This window comes from Ranitomeya imitator, chromosome 5 (genome assembly GCF_032444005.1).
Source record: "Ranitomeya imitator isolate aRanImi1 chromosome 5, aRanImi1.pri, whole genome shotgun sequence".
Classification (NCBI taxonomy): Eukaryota; Metazoa; Chordata; class Amphibia; order Anura; family Dendrobatidae; genus Ranitomeya; species Ranitomeya imitator.
In genome coordinates this window covers 664,373,499-664,392,429 of record NC_091286.1, presented here as the reverse complement: position 1 = coordinate 664,392,429, position 18,931 = coordinate 664,373,499, and the positions used below count along the sequence as shown (strand labels likewise).

At 43.0% G+C, this 18,931-nt stretch overlaps 1 protein-coding gene across 1 annotated transcript in view; it reads left to right on the top strand.

Annotated features, from left to right (window-relative positions):
• The window catches only part of LOC138637933 (cytochrome P450 2K1-like), a 32,188-nt gene that overhangs the window by 4,829 nt on the left and 8,428 nt on the right, over positions 1 to 18,931 (top strand). Inside the window, exons 3-5 of the mRNA XM_069726852.1 lie at positions 9,697 to 9,859; positions 12,235 to 12,384; positions 18,195 to 18,355. Coding sequence (XP_069582953.1) covers positions 9,697 to 9,859; positions 12,235 to 12,384; positions 18,195 to 18,355 — 474 coding nt within the window. The remainder of the gene's footprint in view (positions 1 to 9,696; positions 9,860 to 12,234; positions 12,385 to 18,194; positions 18,356 to 18,931) is intronic.

Here is an 18,931-nt window from a genome sequence, read left to right as displayed (position 1 = left end):
GATACTGCGTGGGCTGTGTTATATACAACATCTCTGTGCTATATACTCTGTGGGCTGTACTATATACTATGTGGGCTGTGCTATATACTATGTGGCTGTGCTATATACTATGTGGCTGTGCTATATACTACGTGGCTGGGCAGTATACTACGTGGCTGTGTTATATACTACGTGGCTGTGTTATATACTACGTGGCTGTGCTATATACTACGTCGCTGTGCTATATACTATGTGGGCTGTGTTATATACTACATGGGATGTATTATATACTAAGTGGCTTTACTATATACTACGTGGCTGTGCTACATACTACGTGGCTGTGCTATTTACTACGTGGCTTTGCTATATACTACGTGGCTGTGCTATATACTATGTGGCTGTGCTATATACTACGTGGCTGTGCTATGTACTACGTGGCTGGGCAATATACTACGTGGCTGGGTAATGTGTTGTGAATTCTGTTATCGAACTCCCTCCTGTGGTTATGGATGGTACTTCGGCGAGTTCTGTCCATGGACTCCCTCTGGTGGCTGTGAGTGGAGCTGCTGCTTCTGAGGTTCCTTCCACAGGTGACGTAGTTTATTCTTTTGCTGGCTGTTCTATTTAACTCCACTCAGATCATTACTCCATGCCAGCTGTCAATGTTCTTGTACTGGTTCAGTTCGCTCTTGGATCTTTCTGGTGACCTGTCTACTCCAGCAGAAGCTAAGTCCCTGCTAGTTATTTATTTGTTCATTGTTTCCTTGTCCAGCTGGCTATCATGATCTTGCCCTGCTAGCTGGAAGCTCTGAGATGCAGAGTGGCACCTCCGCACCATGAGTCGGTGCGGAGGTCTTTTTGCACACTCTGCGTGGTCTTTTTGTAGGGTTTTGTGCTGACCGCAAAGATACTTTTCCTATCCTCAGTCTGTTTAGTAAGTCTGGCTTCTCTTTGCTAAAACCTGTTTCATTTCTGTGTTTGTGATTTTCATCTTATCTCACAGTCAATATATGTGGGGGGCTGCCTTTTCCTTTGGGGAATTTCTCTGAGGCAAGGTAGGCTTTATTTTCTATCTTTAGGGCGAGTTAGCTCTTAGGCTGTGAAGAGGCGTCTAGGTCGTATTAGGTACGCTCCACGGCTATTTCTAATTGTGTGATAGGATTAGGGGTTGCGGTCGGCAGAGCTCCCACTTCCCAGAGCTTGTCCTGTGTGAGTTTAACCATCAGGTCGTTCCGGGTGCTCCTAACCACCAGGTCATAACAGTACAGCTGATCCAAAGTATTAATGCATCTCAATAGAGGGATAAGAGAAGTTCTGAGACCATTTTTTTTTCTCTGCAGTGTTTTTTGTCTTTCTTTTTCCCTAAGCCTCTGGGTGGTTCAGGACACAGGTGTAGATATGGACATTCAAGGTCTGTCCTCTTGTGTGGATCATCTCACTGCAAGGGTACAAAACATTCAAAATTTTGTGGTTCAGAATCCGATGTTAGAGCCTAGAATTCCAATTCCTGATTTGTTTTCTGGGGATAGATCTAAGTTCCTGAATTTCAAAAATAATTGTAAACTGTTTCTAGCTTTGAAACCCCGCTCCTCTGGTGACCCCGTTCAACAAGTAAAAATCATTATTTCTTTGTTGCGTGGTGACCCTCAAGACTGGGCATTTTCCCTTGTGCCAGGAGATCCTGCATTGCGTGATGTAGATGCGTTTTTTCTGGCGCTTGGATTGCTTTATGATGAACCAAATTCAGTGGATCAGGCAGAGAAAATCTTGCTGGCTTTGTGTCAGGGTCAGGATGAAGCGGAGGTGTACTGTCAGAAGTTTAGAAAGTGGTCTGTGCTTACTCAGTGGAATGAGTGTGCCCTGGTGGCAATTTTCAGAAAGGGTCTTTCTGAAGCCCTTAAGGATGTCATGGTGGGATTTCCCACGCCTGCTGGTCTGAATGAGTCTATGTCCTTGGCCATTCAGATCGATCGGCGCTTGCGTGAGCGCAAAGCTGTGCACCATTTGGCGGTATTCTCTGAGCATAGGCCTGAGCCTATGCAGTGTGATAGGACTTTGACCAGAGCTGAACGGCAAGAACACAGACGTCGGAATGGGCTGTGTTTTTGCTGTGGTGATTCCACTCATGCTATCTCCGATTGTCCTAAGCGCACTAAGCGGTTCGCTAGGTCTGCCATCATTAGTACGGTACAGTCTAAATTTCTTTTGTCCGTTACTCTGATTTGCTCTCTGTCGTCCTATTCTGTTATGGCATTTGTGGATTCAGGCGCTGCCCTGAATTTGATGGACTTGGAGTTTGCCAGGCGCTGTGGTTTTTTCTTGGAACCCTTGCAGTATCCTATTCCATTGAGAGGAATTGATGCTACGCCTTTGGCCAAGAATAAGCCTCAGTACTAGACTCAATTGACCATGTGCATGGCTCCTGCACATCAGGAGGATATTCGCTTTTTGGTGTTGCATAATCTGCATGATGTGGTCGTTTTGGGGTTGCCATGGCTACAGGTCCATAATCCAGTATTGAATTGGAAATCTATGTCTGTGTCCGGCTGGGGTTGTCAGGGGGTACATGGTGATGTTCCATTGCTGTCAATTTTGCCTTCCACTCCTTCTGAAGTCCCTGAGTTTTTGTCAGATTACCGGGATGTATATGAAGAGCCCAAATCCGGGGGCCTTACCTCCTCATAGGGATTGCGATTGTGCTATTAATTTGATTCCTGGTAGTAAGTTTCCTAAGGGCCGACTGTTTAATTTATCGGTGCCAGAGCACGCCGCTATGCCTAGTTATATAAAGGAATCCTTGAAGAAAGGTCATATTCGCCCGTCGTCATCACCGTTGGGAGCATGTGGTTCGTTTGCATGGCATTCCGGAGAACATCGTCTCAGACAGAGGTTATAATAATCTTTATTTTTTTTATATAGCGCTAACATATTCCGCAGCGCTTTACATTTTGCACACATTATCATCACTGTCCCCGATGGGGCTCACAATCTAAATTCCCTATCAGTATGTCTTTGGAATGTGGGAGGAAACCGGAGTGCCCGGAGGAAACCCACGCAAACACGGAGAGAACATACAAACTCTTTGCAGATGTTGTCCTTAGTGGGGTTTGAACCCAGGACTCCAGCGCTGCAAGGCTGCTGTGCTAACCACTGCGCCACCGTGCCGCCCATCGTTTCTGACAGAGGTTCCCAGTTTGTTTCGAGGTTTTGGCGGTCCTTTTGTGCTAAGATGGGCATTGATTTGTCTTTTTCTTCGGCTTTCCATCCTCAGACAAATGGCCAAACCGAACGAACTAATCAGACTTTGGAAACATATCTGAGATGCTTTGTTTCTGCTGATCAGGATGATTGGGTGTCCTTCTTGCCTTTGGCTGAGTTCGCCCTTAAAGGGAACCTGTCACCCCGTTTTTTGAGATTGAGCTATAAATACTGTTAAATAGGGCCTGCGCTGTGTGTTCCTATAGTGTATGTAGTGTACCCCGATTCCCTATGTATGCTGAGAAATTACTTACCAAAGTCGCCGTTTTCGCCTGTCAATCAGGCTGGTCAGGTCGGGAGGGCGTGGTGACATCGGTGGTTCTTCCTCAGCTTTACGTTGGTGGCGTAGTGGTGTAGTGGTGAAGACACAGCGCGCGATCTGCGCTGTAATCCCTTGCATCGGTGGGGGCGGCCATCTTCCTGGGGCCGCGCGTGCGCAGATCGAGTGCTCTGCTGCACGGGGCTTCAGGAAAATGGCCGCGGGATGCCGCGCGTGCGCATTAGAGATCGCGGCGGCCATTTTCCCAAAGCCGAGATGCAAACTCGGCTTTGGGAAAATGGCCGCCGCGATCTCTAATGCGCACGCGCGGCATCCCGCGGCCATTTTCCTGAAGCCCCGTGCAGCAGAGCACTCGATCTGCGCACGCGCGGCCCCAGGAAGATGGCCGCCCCCACCGATGCAAGGGATTACAGCGCAGATCGCGCGCTGTGTCTTCACCACTACACCACTACGCCACCAACGTAAAGCTGAGGAAGAACCACCGATGTCACCACGCCCTCCCGACCTGACCAGCCTGATTGACAGGCGAAAACGGCGACTTTGGTAAGTAATTTCTCAGCATACATAGGGAATCGGGGTACACTACATACACTATAGGAACACACAGCGCAGGCCCTATTTAACAGTATTTATAGCTCAATCTCAAAAAACGGGGGTGACAGGTTCCCTTTAATAATCGGGCCAGCTCGGCTACTTTGGTTTCGCCTTTTTTCTGTAATTCTGGTTTCCATCCTCGTTTCTCTTCAGGGCAGGTTGAGCCTTCGGACTGTCCTGGTGTGGATACGGTGGTGGACAGGTTGCAGCAGATTTGGACTCATGTGGTGGACAATTTGACATTGTCCCAGGAGAAGGCTCAACGTTTCGCTAACCGCCGGCGCTGTGTTGGTCCCCGACTTCGTGTTGGGGATTTGGTTTGGTTGTCATCTCGTCATGTTCCTATGAAGGTTTCCTCTCCTAAGTTTAAGCCTCGTTTCATTGGTCCGTATAAGATTTCTGAAGTTCTCAATTCTGTGTCATTTCGTTTGGCCCTTCCAGCTTCTTTTGCCATCCATAATGTGTTCCATAGGTCGTTATTGCGGAGATACGTGGCACGTATGGTTCTCTTCGTTGATCCTCCTGCCCCGGTGTTGATTGAGGGGGAGTTGGAGTATGTGGTGGAGAAGATTTTGGATTCTCATATTTCAAGACTGAAACTCCAGTACCTGGTCAAGTGGAAGGGTTATGGTCAGGAAGATAATTCCTGGGTTTTTGCCTCTGATGTTCATGCTGCCGATCTAGTTCGTGTCTTTCATTTGGCTCGTTCTGATCGGCCTGGGGGCTCTGGTGAGGGTTCGGTGACCCCTCCTCAAGGGGTGGGTACTGTTGTGAATTCTGTTATCGAACTCCCTCCTGTGGTCATGGATGGTAATTCGGCAAGTTCTGTCCATGGACTCCCTCTGGTGGCTGTGAGTGGAGCTGCTGCTTCTGAGGTTCCTTCCACAAGTGACGTAGTTTATTCTTTGGCTGGCTGTTCTATTTAACTCCACTCAGATCGTTACTCCATGCCAGATGTCAATGTTCTTGTACTGGTTCAGTTCGCTGTTGGATCTTTCTGGTGACCTGTCTACTCCAGCAGAAGCTGAGTCCCTGCTAGTTATTTATTTGTTCATTGTTTCCTTGTCCAGCTGGCTATCATGATCTTACCCTGCTAGCTGGAAGCTCTGGGATGCAAGGTGGCACCTCCGCACCGTGAGTCGGTGCGGAGGTCTTTTTGCACACTCTGCGTGGTCTTTTTGTAGGGTTTTGTGCTGACCGCAAAGATACCTTTCCTATCCTCAGTCTGTTTAGTAAGTCTGGCCTCTCTTTGCTAAAACCTGTTTCATTTCTGTGTTTGTGACTTTCATCTTATCTCACAGTCAATATATGTGGAGGGCTGCCTTTTCCTTTGGGGAATTTCTCTGAGGCAAGGTAGGCTTTATTTTCTATCTTTAGGGCTAGTTAGCTCTTAGGCTGTGAAGAGGCGTGTAGGTCGTGTTAGGTACACTCCACGGCTATTTCTAGTTGTGTGATAGGATTAGGGGTTGCGGTCGGCAGAGCTCCCACTTCCCAGAGCTTGTCCTGTGTGAGTTTAACCATCAGGTCGTTCCGGGTGCTCCTAACCACCAGGTCATAACAGATATGTACTACGTGGCTGAGCAATATACTACGTGTCTGTGCTATATACTGTGTGGGCTGTGTTATATACTATGTGGCTATGTTATATACTATGTTGCTGTGCTATATACTACGTGGCTGTGCTATATACTACGTGGGCTGTGTTATACGCTACTTGTCTGTGCTATATTTCTCTGCTGTATCTGGGCATCATGAATCATGGTATGTGTTAAAGAGGGGGGCCCACTGAGACTCTTTCGCCCGGGGCCCTCAAAAACCTGGAGCCGGCCCTGGCTTCACTGATTGGTCACGCCCGGCCGCGAACAATAAGAATTTGAACCATGTTTCGCTAATTGGTTGCGCCCGGCCGCCCGAATCCTGTGGATAAATTGCATTATTCTGAAAACTTCATAAATAAACTACATACATATTCTAGAATACCCGATGCGTTAGAATCGGGCCACCATCTAGTAATGAATAAACTACTAGAATTAATTTGTCAGCAGGTTTTTGCCATGCAATCTTAGGCCAGCAAAATGTAGGGGCTGAGACCCTGATTCTATTGATATATGACTTTTTAGGCCATGTGCTGTTGTTTTAATACAATCAGTGTTTTTTCAGCAGGAGGCTATCACTGCAAAACTAGATGACCTCTTGCCTCCTGGTCCAACCACACCCTAGCACTGATTAGCAGCTTACTGTTGGTATACAATGCACATAGAAATTTGCTAATCACAGGTGTGGGGGTCAGCTTTCTGAGCTCTGCTACATCTACAGATGACAAATCTCTGATGGTATTATAACTGCTGCACCCAATAAACTAAGTGTCACACATTTGGAATTAGGGTCTCTTTCCCTATGATGCTCTCAGTTGAGGTAGCAAAAACCTACTGACAGATTCCATTTAAAGGGACACTGTCACCTGAATTTGGAGGGAACAATCTTCAGCCATGGAGGCGGGGTTTTCAGGTGTTTGATTTACCCTTTCCTTACCCGCTGGCTGCATGCTGGCTGCAATATTGGATTGAAGTTCATTCTCTGTCCTCCATAGTACACGCCTGCGCAAGGCAAGATTACCTTGTGCAGGCATGTACTATGGAGGACAGAGAATGAACTTCAATCCAATATTGCAGCCAGCATGCAGCCAGTGGGTAAGGAAAGGGTGAATCAAAAACCCGAAAACCCCGCCTCCATGGCTGAAGATTGTTCCCTCCAAATTCAGGTGACAGTGTCCCTTTAAGCAAAGACAATAACAACTGTCAACACAGGATGACCATTCAAACCCAGCACAGGTGCTTGGTGCTTCATTGCTGGATCAATCATTTAAATGCACCTTCCACAAAAACTTGTAGTCCAGCTATTTCCACCCATCTCTGGATCTAATAAGTCAGAGCTCTCTATCAAAGAAGGGGGGTTGAGAAAAAGGGAAAATAAGTAGGTGGGAATATGCACTTAAAGGGACTGTTCAAGCCAAGTACAGGCCCTCGGTGCACCCTCCATGTGGCCAAATAATTAAGTGCTCCTCACCTGCTAGTTTTCCATCTATCTCCACCACCTCCTCTTCTTTGATTGACAGCTCTGGTTTACTTAACTTAATATTTTGTTGCACAACCTTTTGAGGCAATCATTGCAATCTAACGATTTCTGTAACTTTCAGAGACTTCTGCGCCTCTCTACCGGTATTTTGGCCCACTCCTCAAGAGCAAACTGCTCCAGTTGTCTCGTGTTTGAAGGTTGCCTTTTCCAGATGGCATGTGTCAGCTTTTTCCAAAGATGCTCAATAGGATTTAGGCCAGGGCTCATAGAAGGCCACTTCAGAATAGTCCAATGTTTTCCTCTTAGTCATTATTTTGTGTTTTTAGCTGTGTGTTTTGGGTCATTATCCTGTTGCAAGACCCATGACCTGTGACTGAGACCAAGCTTTCTGACACTGCAGCACATTTCTCTCTAGAATGCCTTGATAGTCTTGAGATTTCATTGTACACTGCACAGATTCTAGATGCCCTGTGCCAGATACAGCAAAGCAGCCCCAGAACATAACAGAGTCTCCTCCATGTTACACAGTAGGGACAGTGTTCTTTTCTTGATATGCTTCATTTTTCCATCTGTGAACATAGAGCTGATGTGTCTTGCCAAAAAGTTCCATTTTTGTCTCATCTTGTCTCATTTGTCTATAGGACATTCTCTCAGAAGCTTTGTGGCTTGTCAACATGTAGTTTGGCAAATTCCAGTCTGGAATTTTTATGATTTTTTGTCAACAATGATGTCCTCCTTGGTTGTCTCCCATGAAGTCCACATTGGCTCATACAACGACGGATGTTGCAATCTGACACTGATGTTCCTTGAGCTTGAAGTTCACCTTTAATCTGTTTAGAAATTTTCTGGGCTCTTTTGTTACCATTCATATTATCCATCTCTTTGATTTGTCATTAATTTCCCTCCTGCAGCCACATCCAGGGAGGTCGTCTACAGTCCTATGGATCTTACATTTCTGAATAATATGTGCAACTATAGTTACAGGAACATCAAGCTGATTGGAGATGGTCTTATAACTTTTACCTTTAACATGTTTGTCTATAATTTTCTTTCTAATCTCCAGAGACAACTCTTTCCTTAGCTTCCTCTGGTCCATATTAAGTGTGATACACACCATGTCACCAAACAGCCCAGTGAGTATCTGTAGCCCTATATACAGGCCACTCACTGATTCCAGGATTGTAGACACCTGTGATGCCAGTTAGTGGACACACCTTTATTTAACATGTCCCTTTTGTCACATTATTTTCAGGGGTGCCATCATTTCTGACCAGGCCTATTTCATGAGTTTTATTTTTTTATTCTGTGAAAGCGTGGTTGACAAGCAATGTCTGACTTTCATTTGCTCATTTTCATAGAGTTTTGATTTATTATTGCTATTGTCAGATTCAAGTTATTTCTGTGACCATTGTGGGTTTTTCTGTCATTAAACGAGGGGTACCAACAAATTTGACCGCATGTGTAAATATTTGGCCATGCCTTTGTACATTGAGTGCCTGTACTTGGTTAAAGCAGTCATTCTGTGCTGACATAGTCCTTATAAGCTGATTACAAAGTGTCCCGCCGGGGTAAAGTAAGCTCAGTTGACTATATTGTAAAATGGGGTATTTAAGGTTTGCTACAATATAAAAAAAATATTGAGTAATTGAGACACTAAAGGGGCTGATTTATCAAACACTTTTCACCAGTTTTATGGCTCAAAACTTTTATGAAATGATACAAAGTTTTTGTGTAACTCGTAGTTTAAAAAAACTTTTGCTATTTTGATGTAAATTTCAGCCAGTTTTGCATACTTATTAAAAGGTGGGCAGATCTCATCTGGGAGGAGCCGTGGATGAGCATGCCCAGGAAAGCGGAGAACCTGGAGGAAACCCATGCAAACATAGGAAGAACATACAAACTCTTTTTAGTTATTTTCCTTTTTTGGATTTGAAGCCAGGACCCCAGTGCTATGAAGCAACAATTCTAAACACTGACCACCAGATAAAAAGTATCCATTTTTTCCTATTTCTTTATTCCCACTGCTCCCCAGAGCATTATGTTTTTGTTTATTCTAAATCCACCATATGGTTCCAGAGATATGCGTCTAATAATTTAGTTCTATTTGTCATAGTCTTTATTATTTGGGTGGTGCTCAAAGGACCCTCTAGGGCGTGTCTTTAGGCTATACTCATCCTGAGAGCAACACCCTATTAGTAAAGACCATAAAAAGTAGCATCAAATTAAAAGACAGTATTTCTGGAACTGTACAGCATGTTAAAAAAAGTTGTATTTTCAGAGGAGGAGGGGGATAAAATAAGGGAACAAAAGGGACACTTTTGACCTGGTGACAGGTATTCTATAAGTAGAAAAAAAAATTCCCGCAAGATGATTCTCTCTAAGGTTTATGAATATAAAACAAGAAAACATCTACAAGGAATTGTATTCTTCCAATACAAAATGTTTACCACAGACATCGGGCGAAACAATAATTAGAAATACACTGCAAAATAATACCTTGTACTTTGCAGCTCTCTAAGAAGTATGGATCCATATACACCATAAAGTTAGGAGAAGAGAAAGTCGTTGTCTTATGTGGTTACGAGGCTGTAAAAGACGCCCTGGTCAATCATGCAGAAGAATTTTCAGGCAGACCGAAAGTGCCAATTTTTCATGAAATGATTAAAGGACACGGTAAAGATTACAGACTTACACTTATTGTTGAATTAGTTAGATTTTCTTTCTTGTTCCTTTCTAAATAGGTTGTCTGGTTTGGAAAACCTTAGCTCATATTTTAGCCTGAAGTTCAGATGCGGTGTTCGTCAACACACTGAAGCTCAGTGTCTGAAAATTGAGATTAAGGTTTGGCACTTGTCCTTGGCACATGGCAAGGCTCATTAGAGAGTCAATAACTACTTGAAGGATTGTTATTTCCAATTGATAGCAGCAGAGATCTAGTCCTCTTCCTCTCTGAAGAAGCAATTTGCATGTTGAATTTCCGAGAGGAACATGTACGGCTATAAGTTTCCACAGTCTGACATGCCAGGCCTCGCTTGTCACTCTCCACAAAGAGAAACATTACCCCCTAGATCACAGTCAAATGTATTGATATTCACAGATCCGTGTGATTCCTGACAGTTTGTGATTCGATTTGCCCAAATTGTCCCAAAAAAATAAGACCCAATGTAATTTCAGACACTGCTGAATAATCACAGAGCAGGCTAAAAACAACATAAGGCTATCACATCATGTGGTCTAGTGCAGCCAATTAGGAGGGAATTTCACAGGCAGTATAAAAGAAGGGGCAGTTCTCTTACCGTGTAAGGATATCAAGTCAGAGTGCAAAGCTCATTCCACATCATAGGAACAGGAAAAGACTAGTGATGCATAAATATACTGTACTCATTGCTCAGGTTTCTCCAAGTATTTGTTAGTGTTAGGAGATTTAGTTTTCATTGCGGCAGCTGAATGATATACAGCTATTAGCCTGCTTCATTACATGTGGGGATTCCCTAGCAACCAGGCAACCCCCACGTACTCAGGCTGGCTAATAGTTGTAAATCATTCAGCTGAGGCGATGAAAACTAAATCTCCGAATACAAACAAATACTCGGAGACCACCTGAGCAACGAGTATATTCGCTCATCACTAGAAAATACTAAATTTTGGTTGTGCACTACCGCACTACTGTTAAAGAACATTGAATTGCAATCAATGGGAAGTGTCATGCTCCTACAGTGCAGTGTAGCACAACCTTCACGAGGGGAAGCTGGTGAGGGAAGTGAGGGAGTACACACAGAGTAGCACCACAGAGCAGCAGCACAGGTGCCACCAAGTGATGAGAGAGTGGGCAGACAAGCCGAGTCAAAAAACAGTCAGGAGCAGAAGTACCAGAGGTCGCAGCAGTATGTGTGGTCAGGAACAAGCCAGGGGGTTCAGCAATGGTCAGAAGCGGATAAGACAAAGACAGAAACGAGTCCGAATGCAAGCCAAGTCAAAACCAGGGAATGAAACATACTTACAAGGAAACACTGGAAAAGAGCAGACAGAGGGACTCAACAGACACTGGGAAAGTCAGGGATCACAGCAGGCAAATCAAGATCTAGCAGTGTCAAGTACACACGCCGAAGGCAGAACTATAGCTGACACCGCCAGCATGATGCATCGGAGCTAAATAGCAAACCTGAACCCAGAGTGAGGCAGAGCAAAGTTAACCATTGACATGATCCACCCGGGAAAAGGGCAGACAGGACTAAACCCCGGAATGGATCATGACAAAGAGAGAGATGGGGCAGGTTGCAGCAGCAAAGTCAGTGGGACTGATTGTTTATACTCTGTATTCAGTACCTATTCTACTGTATTTAGATTCAAATATCTCTTACTTTTTTCTTTCTGTTGGTTTCAGCCCTCTCTGTCTCTACCAGTGACAACCCCCTCCAATTACCCCATTTTTTATTGATGCATCTAATAAGTGAGTGCAAAGGTCAATGTGAAGGAACATCACCTGTTGTGATTGTCAGATCCTTAGTATCAGCTGTATATACAAGTGTTATCAGTCATTATAATCGTGCCTCTGATGATAAGGAGCCTGCTGAAAATTCTTCCTGAATGGAAAGGAAGTATGCAAGGCTACCAAGTTTGCTTTTATATCAAGAAATTGCCCCCCAAAATTAAAATACATGTATCAGAAAAACTGATTTAAACAATAGGTCATTTTCTAGCGGTCACTTTCCTATAAGCTCAAGTTCAATTTTACTGGTAAAATTATAGCGACTTTCCTCCCATACTAAATACTAAGATTACCTGCTCATCTTGCTCAACTTCTTCAAAAACTGCTACTTTCCTGACCTGGAGTCCATGGAGGATACAATAGTTAAATGTCTAAATTCCAAAACACTCCAGTGGGGATTTCTTAAATAAGAATCTCACCCCAAAGAGACAGTTAATTGATCATGACAGAATTTTTCAATCAAAGAGAATCTATAACTCTTGGGTGCCATAGAAGAGGAAAATGTTGGTAGCCATTAGTATGCCTCTTATTTTTCCCTTGCTGCATTACATGTCCCCAGGAGTTATTTTTGCTTTTGATGATAACTGGAAAGTAATGAGACGATTTACTCTATCGACACTTCGGGATTTTGGAATGGGGAAAGAAACCATCGAAAACAAGATTTCTGAAGAAAGTGATTTTCTGGTAAAGAAGTTCAGATCTTACAAAGGTTTGTGAATGCTTCCATCAAACCTTATTTGTGTGCTCATGGGTGAAAATATAATTACTATAATTTTTAATGGTAGCCTATGCTGGACTTGGATGCTTCAGAAGGGTTGATAATCGGCTAAGGTGCATTCTTAACATGAATTTGCTTGGTTGCCTACACATAAGTCTTAACTGTGATGCAGAGTCACTTTTCAGGTACAATCTGTAAGAATAGTCAAGGAGTTCAAGGTCAAAAGCAATAAGGATATGTCATAGACAGAGGGAAGAGTCAAATGCGTATTCAGGTAATGGTCCAAGGTCAAAATACCGGGAGGATAGCTGATCAGAACAAAAGGGTTAAGCAGATGAAGGGTCAGAACGAGGTCCAAGGTAAGGCAAAGAAACATCATCAAACAAAACACAAGGCACAGGGAAAACTAACCACACTTAGCTGAAGCTATGACTGGCAGAATTCTGGAACGAACAGCCCAGCTAAGTACCAGGGCAATCACCTGGGGCAATGAACACCTGGGTACAGCCCAGCACCTCACAGTCCCAGATTGGATGGCTGAGTTGTCAATCAAAACACTTACAGCTCTGCATGCCGCTACACCAGACTGGACACTGAACTGCCAATCAAAGTAATGAAAACTTAAGCAGGGCTCTGTACCAGATTGGACGGCTGAGTTGTCATTAACTGCATCCCAGACACACTGAGGGTAGAACTGTGACAATAAGCTACAGTAGCACAGGATCTGTCCTGTGGTCACTTATAGATTGTGTTGTCTTCCGCTACATCACATAGACTCTGTTATGTTTGATCTCGGACCACTGCTTCACTGGTGGCCTAATCAAACCTTGTTTGTATAATTTCACATTTGAAATATAAGAAAACGTTTCTGTTTACAGATTTAAACACTTAATACAAATTTATTCAGATGGATTCCCAGTCATGACGATTTACTGCTTAGTGGCTCAGTGGTTAGAACAATTGTCTCATAGTTATTGGTTTTTTAACATCGGATCTGATCAGAGCCATCTCTGCTCCCTTGTTGGGTCCTCTTTTGATTTCGGTACCACCACAGTGTCCTGATGCTCTAGAAATTTTATATTTGGCGCCACACAAAATGTCTCGATGGTGAGCAGCATGATCACCCATGACCATGTAATTGTGTCTGGTGTTAAAGAGTCTGGTTAGCAAAAAGAAAAAGTAACTTCAAGAGATGAAGGCTGGAAAAAGTCATGGGCATTCAACTTTTTTTTGGAGGTTGCATGGTTGGCCATTAGTTACGTATTATGCAATTATGCTATACATTAAAATATGAAATACTTTATATATTGAGATTCACAGAGTTTAAAACTTGAATGATGAATGGCTATTCAACTTTTTCAGAAGCTACAGTCAGCTATTAGCTATGTGTAGTTATTCTATACATTAGGACACAAAGGCTACAATTCAAAATGGTGTTTACACCAGAATCTTGGGATGAAGCGACATCAAATGATGCAAATTTTTAAAGTTGCACCAAAATTTTGAAACTTTTGCCATTTTCAACTCAGTTTTACCCATTAATATTAGCAAACATAAAGCAAGTTAAAGTGTGGCAATGATAGCTCTACAAATTCATTGAATTCGAATCTGCCTGGAGTAGTATTCCTAGCAAGGTGCATGTCACTGATAAGATGGGTCTAATTCATTAAGTTGTGTGCACCTCTTAAGCAATTAGCTACATCTTGTTCCTGCTATCATATCATATACATATCATTAAGACTGTCATATGAAAAGCCAGTCTTAATGTATTAGAGTCAAAGTATTTAAAATGCTGACATTCTCAGACTTTAACCCCTTTCTGCCATTAGACGTACTATTCCGTCCATGTGGGGTGGGCTTTACTTCCCACGGACGGAATAGTACGTCATAGGCGATCGGCCGCGCTCACGGGGGGAGCGCGGCCGATCGCGGCCGTGTGTCAGCTGCTTATCGCAGCTGACATCTGGCAATATGTGCCAGGAGCGGTCACGGACTGCCCCCGGCACATTAACCCCCGGCACACCGCGATCAAACATGATCGCGATGTGCCGGCGGTGCAGGGAAGCATCGCGCAGGGAGGGGGCTCCCTGCGTGCTTCCTTGAGACCCCCGCAGCAACTCGATGTGATCGCGTTGCTCCGGGGGTCTCCTACCTTCCTCCCTGCAGAAAGTCCCGGATCCAAGATGGCCGCGGATCCGGGTCCTGCAGGGAGGGAGGTGGCTTACCAAGTGCCTGCTCAGAGCAGGCACTTGGTAACGCTGCACTGCTCTCAGACAGATCGGTGATCTGTCAGAGTGCTGTGCAAACTGGCAGATCACCGATCTGTATTGTTCCCCCCTGGGACAAAGTAAAAAAGTTAAAAAAATTTTTTACAAGTGTGTAAAAAAAAAAAAAATCCTAAATAATGAAAAAAAAAAATAAATATTATTCCCATAAATACATTTCTTTATCTAAATAAAAAAAAAAAAAACAATAAAAGTACACATATTTAGTATCGCCGCGTCCGTAACGACCCGACCTATAAAACTGTCCCACTAGTTAACCCCTTCAGTAAACACCGTAAGAAAAAAAAAAAAAAACGAGACAAAAAACAATGCTTTATTATCATACTGCACTGCCAAACAAAAAGTGGAATAACACGCGATCAAAAAGACAGATATAAATAATCATGGTACCGCTGAAAGCGTCATCTCGTCCCGCAAAAAACGAGCCGTGATACAGCAACATCAGCAAAAAAATAAAAAAGTTATAGTCCTCAGAATAAAGCGTTGCAAAAATAATTATTTTTTCTATAAAATAGTTTTTATCGTATAAAAGCGCCAAAACATAAAAAAATGATATAAATGAGGTGTCACTGTAATTGAACTGACCCGAAGAATAAAACTGCTTTATCAATTTTACCAAACGCGGAACGGTATAAACGCCTCCCCCAAAAGAAATTCATGAATAGCTGGTTTTTGGTAATTCTGCCTCACAAAAATCGGAATAAACAGCGATCAAAAAATGTCACGTGCCCGAAAATGTTACCAATAAAAACGTCAACTCGTCCCGCAAAAAACATGATCTGTGGACTCAAATATGGAAAAATTATAGCTCTCAAAATGTGGTAACGCAAAAAATATTTTTTGCAATAAAAAGCGTCTTTCAGTGTGTGACGGCTGCCAATCATAAAAATCCGCTAAAAAACCCGCTATAAAAGTAAATCAAACCCCCCTTCATCACCCCCTTAGTTAGGGAAAAATAAAAGAAATTAAAAAAATGTATTTATTTCCATTTTCCCATTAGGGTTAGGGCTAGGGCTAGGGTTAGGGTAAGGGCTAGGGTTAGGGTTAGGGTTAGGGTTAGGGCTAGGGTTAGGGCTAGGGTTAGGGCTAGGGTTAGGGTTAGGGCTAGGGCTAGGGTTAGGGCTAGGGTTAGGGTTAGGGCTAGGGTTAGGGCTAGGGTTAGGGCTAGGGTTAAGGCTACAGTTAGGGTTAAGGCTACAGTTAGGGTTGGGGCTAAAGTTAGGGTTAGGGTTTGGATTACTGGGTTAGAGGTGTGGTTAGGGTAACCGTTGGAATTAGGGTTAGGGGTGTGTTTGGATTAGGGTTTCAGTTATAATTGGGGGGTTTCCACTGTTTAGACACATCAGGGGCTCTCCAAACGCGACATGGCATCCGATCTCAATTCCAGCCAATTCTGCGTTGAAAAAGTAAAACAGTGCTCCTTCCCTTCCGAGCTCTCCCGTGTGTCCAAACAGGAGTTTACCCCAACATATGGGGTATCAGCGTACTCAGGACAAATTGGACAACAACTTTTGGGGTCCAATTTCTCCTGTTACCCTTGGGAAACTACAAAACTGGGGGCTAAAAAATAATTTTTTGGGGAAAAAAAGATTTTTTATTTTCACGGCTCTGCGTTATAAACTGTAGTGAAACACTTGGGGGCTCAAAGTTCTCACAACACATCTAGATAAGTTCGTGGGGGGGTCTAGTTTCCAATATGGGGTCACTTGTGGGGGGTTTCTACTGTTTAGGTACATTAGGGGCTCTGCAAACGCAATATGACGCCTGCAGACCATTCCATCTAAGTCTGCATTCCAAATGGCGCTCCTTCCCTTCTGAGCCCTCCCATGCGCCCAAACGGTGGATCCCCCCCACATATGGAGCATCAGCGCACTCAAGACAAATTGGACAACAACTTTTGGGGTCCAATTTCTCCTGTTACCCTCGAGAAAATACAAAACTGGGGGCTTAAAAATAATTTTGGGGGGAATTTTTATTTTTTTATTTTCACGGCTCTGCGTTAGAAACTGTAGTGAAACACTTGGGGGCTCAAAGTTCTCACAACACATCTAGATAAGTTCCTTGGGGGGTCTAGTTTTCAATATGGGGTCACTTGTAAAATATTGGGGGCGAAAAGATAATTTTTGTGAAAAAAAATGATTTTTTATTTTTACGGTTCTGCATTATAAACTTCTGTCAAAGTGCTCACCACACCTCTAGATAAGTTCCTTAGGGGGTCTACTTTCCAAAATGGTGTCACTTGTGGGGGGTTTCAATGTTTAGGCACATCAGTGGCTCTCCAAACGCAACATGGCGTCCCATCTCAATTCCAGTCAATATTGCATTAAAAAGGCAAATGGCGCTCCTTCGCTTCCAAGATCTGTCATGCGCCCAAACAGTGGTTTACCTCCACTTATGGGGTATTGGCGTACTCAGGACAAATTGTACAACAAGGTTTGGGGTCCATTTTCTCCTGTAACCCTTGGTAAAATAAAACAAATTGGAGCTGAAGTAAATTTTTTGTGAAAAAAAGTTAAATGTTAATTTTTATTTAAACATTCCAAAAATTCCTGTGAAACACCTGAAGGGTTAATAAACTTCCTGAATGTGGTTTTGAGAACCTTGAGGGGTGCAGTTTTTAGAATGGTAGAAAAATGAGCACTCACCATTCGTACAAAATTATCCTCTCTTTATTAAGGCTTCAGTATAAAATAGCAGGATATGGCAGGGAGAACCTAGGATCCACAGGATCTCCCTGCCATATCCTGCTATTTTATACTGAAGCCTTAATAAAGAGAGGATAATTTTGTACGAATGGTGAGTGCTCATTTTTCTACCAGTTTTCACAGTTGCCAGTTTTGTCTTTTTTCCGTGAGCACCCGTATTTCGTTGTGGCTTCTATAACGCCGTCCAGTCCGCAGTAAGTGGAAAGTAAGGGGTGTATCTACAAGCTGATTGTGCGTTACACTTTTTTCTTCTTTTCTTAGTTTTTAGAATGGTGTCACACTTGGGTATTTTCAATCATATAGACCCCTCAAAATGACTTCAAATGAGATGTGGTCCCTAAAATAAAATGGTGTTGTAAAAATGAGAAATTGCTGGTCAACTTTTAACCCTTATAACTCCCTAACAAAAAAACATTTTGGTTCCAAAATTGTGCTGATGTAAAGTAGACATGTGGGAAATGTTACTTATTAAGTATTTTGTGAGACATATCTCTGTGATTTAATTGCATAAAAATTCAAATTGGAAAATTGCGAAATTTTCAAAATTTTCGCCATATTTCCGTTTTTTTCACAAATAAACGCAGGTAATATCAAAGAAATTTTACCACTATCATGAAGTACAATATGTCACGAGAAAATATTGTCAGAATCACCGGAATCCGTTGAAGCGTTCCAGAGTTATAACCTCATAAAGGGACAGTGGTCAGAATTGTAAAAATTGGCCCGGTCCATAACGTGCAAACCACCCTTGGGGGTAAAGGGGTTAATGCTGTAAAATTTTATGGCATTTATCTAGTTATTGTATTTCCAGGTGAACCCTTCAATAACATCATGATTATAAATGCTGCTGTAGCCAACATAATCGTCTGCATCTTACTGAGTGATCGATTTGATTATGAAGATCCCACGCTTCTGAAACTGTTGAAGATCGCTGATGATAATGTCCATTTATTAGGAAGTCCAATGGCTATGGTGAGCAGCTCAACTCCATATTGTATTCATAGGGGTTTTTACAGAAGGCACAATCTATCAATGGAGAGAAGCAAATACTCTAGAAGAAACTTATCTCCTCTTCGAACAAATGATCAGGCATGATGAAAGACGACACTCTCTTACATAGTTATATAGGTTGGGAAAATACATGTCCATCCAGTTCAACCTTTCTCCACCAGTTAAAACTGTCAAGCTCAGTTTTTATTATCCTACAGAGTTTTGTATCATCGCCAAAGACTGACACTTTACTCTCAATCCCATCCATTAGGTCATTAATGAAAAGACTTAAAAAGAATTGGACCTAATATTGACCGTTGTGGTCCCCACTGCTCACAGTACAGATCCTTGCGGCCCCCACTGCTGACTTTCTCAAATTTAGAGAATTATTTATGATCTTTATTTTCTTTCCACTAACTAGCTTTTTACCCATTTGCATAATGTCCCCTAGTCCCCTGCTACTGTAGTATCAGTATAAGGCTGTTATGTTGTACAGTATCAAATGTCTTTGTAAAGTCCAGATAAATCACATCAACTGCATTCCGAACATCCAGATTT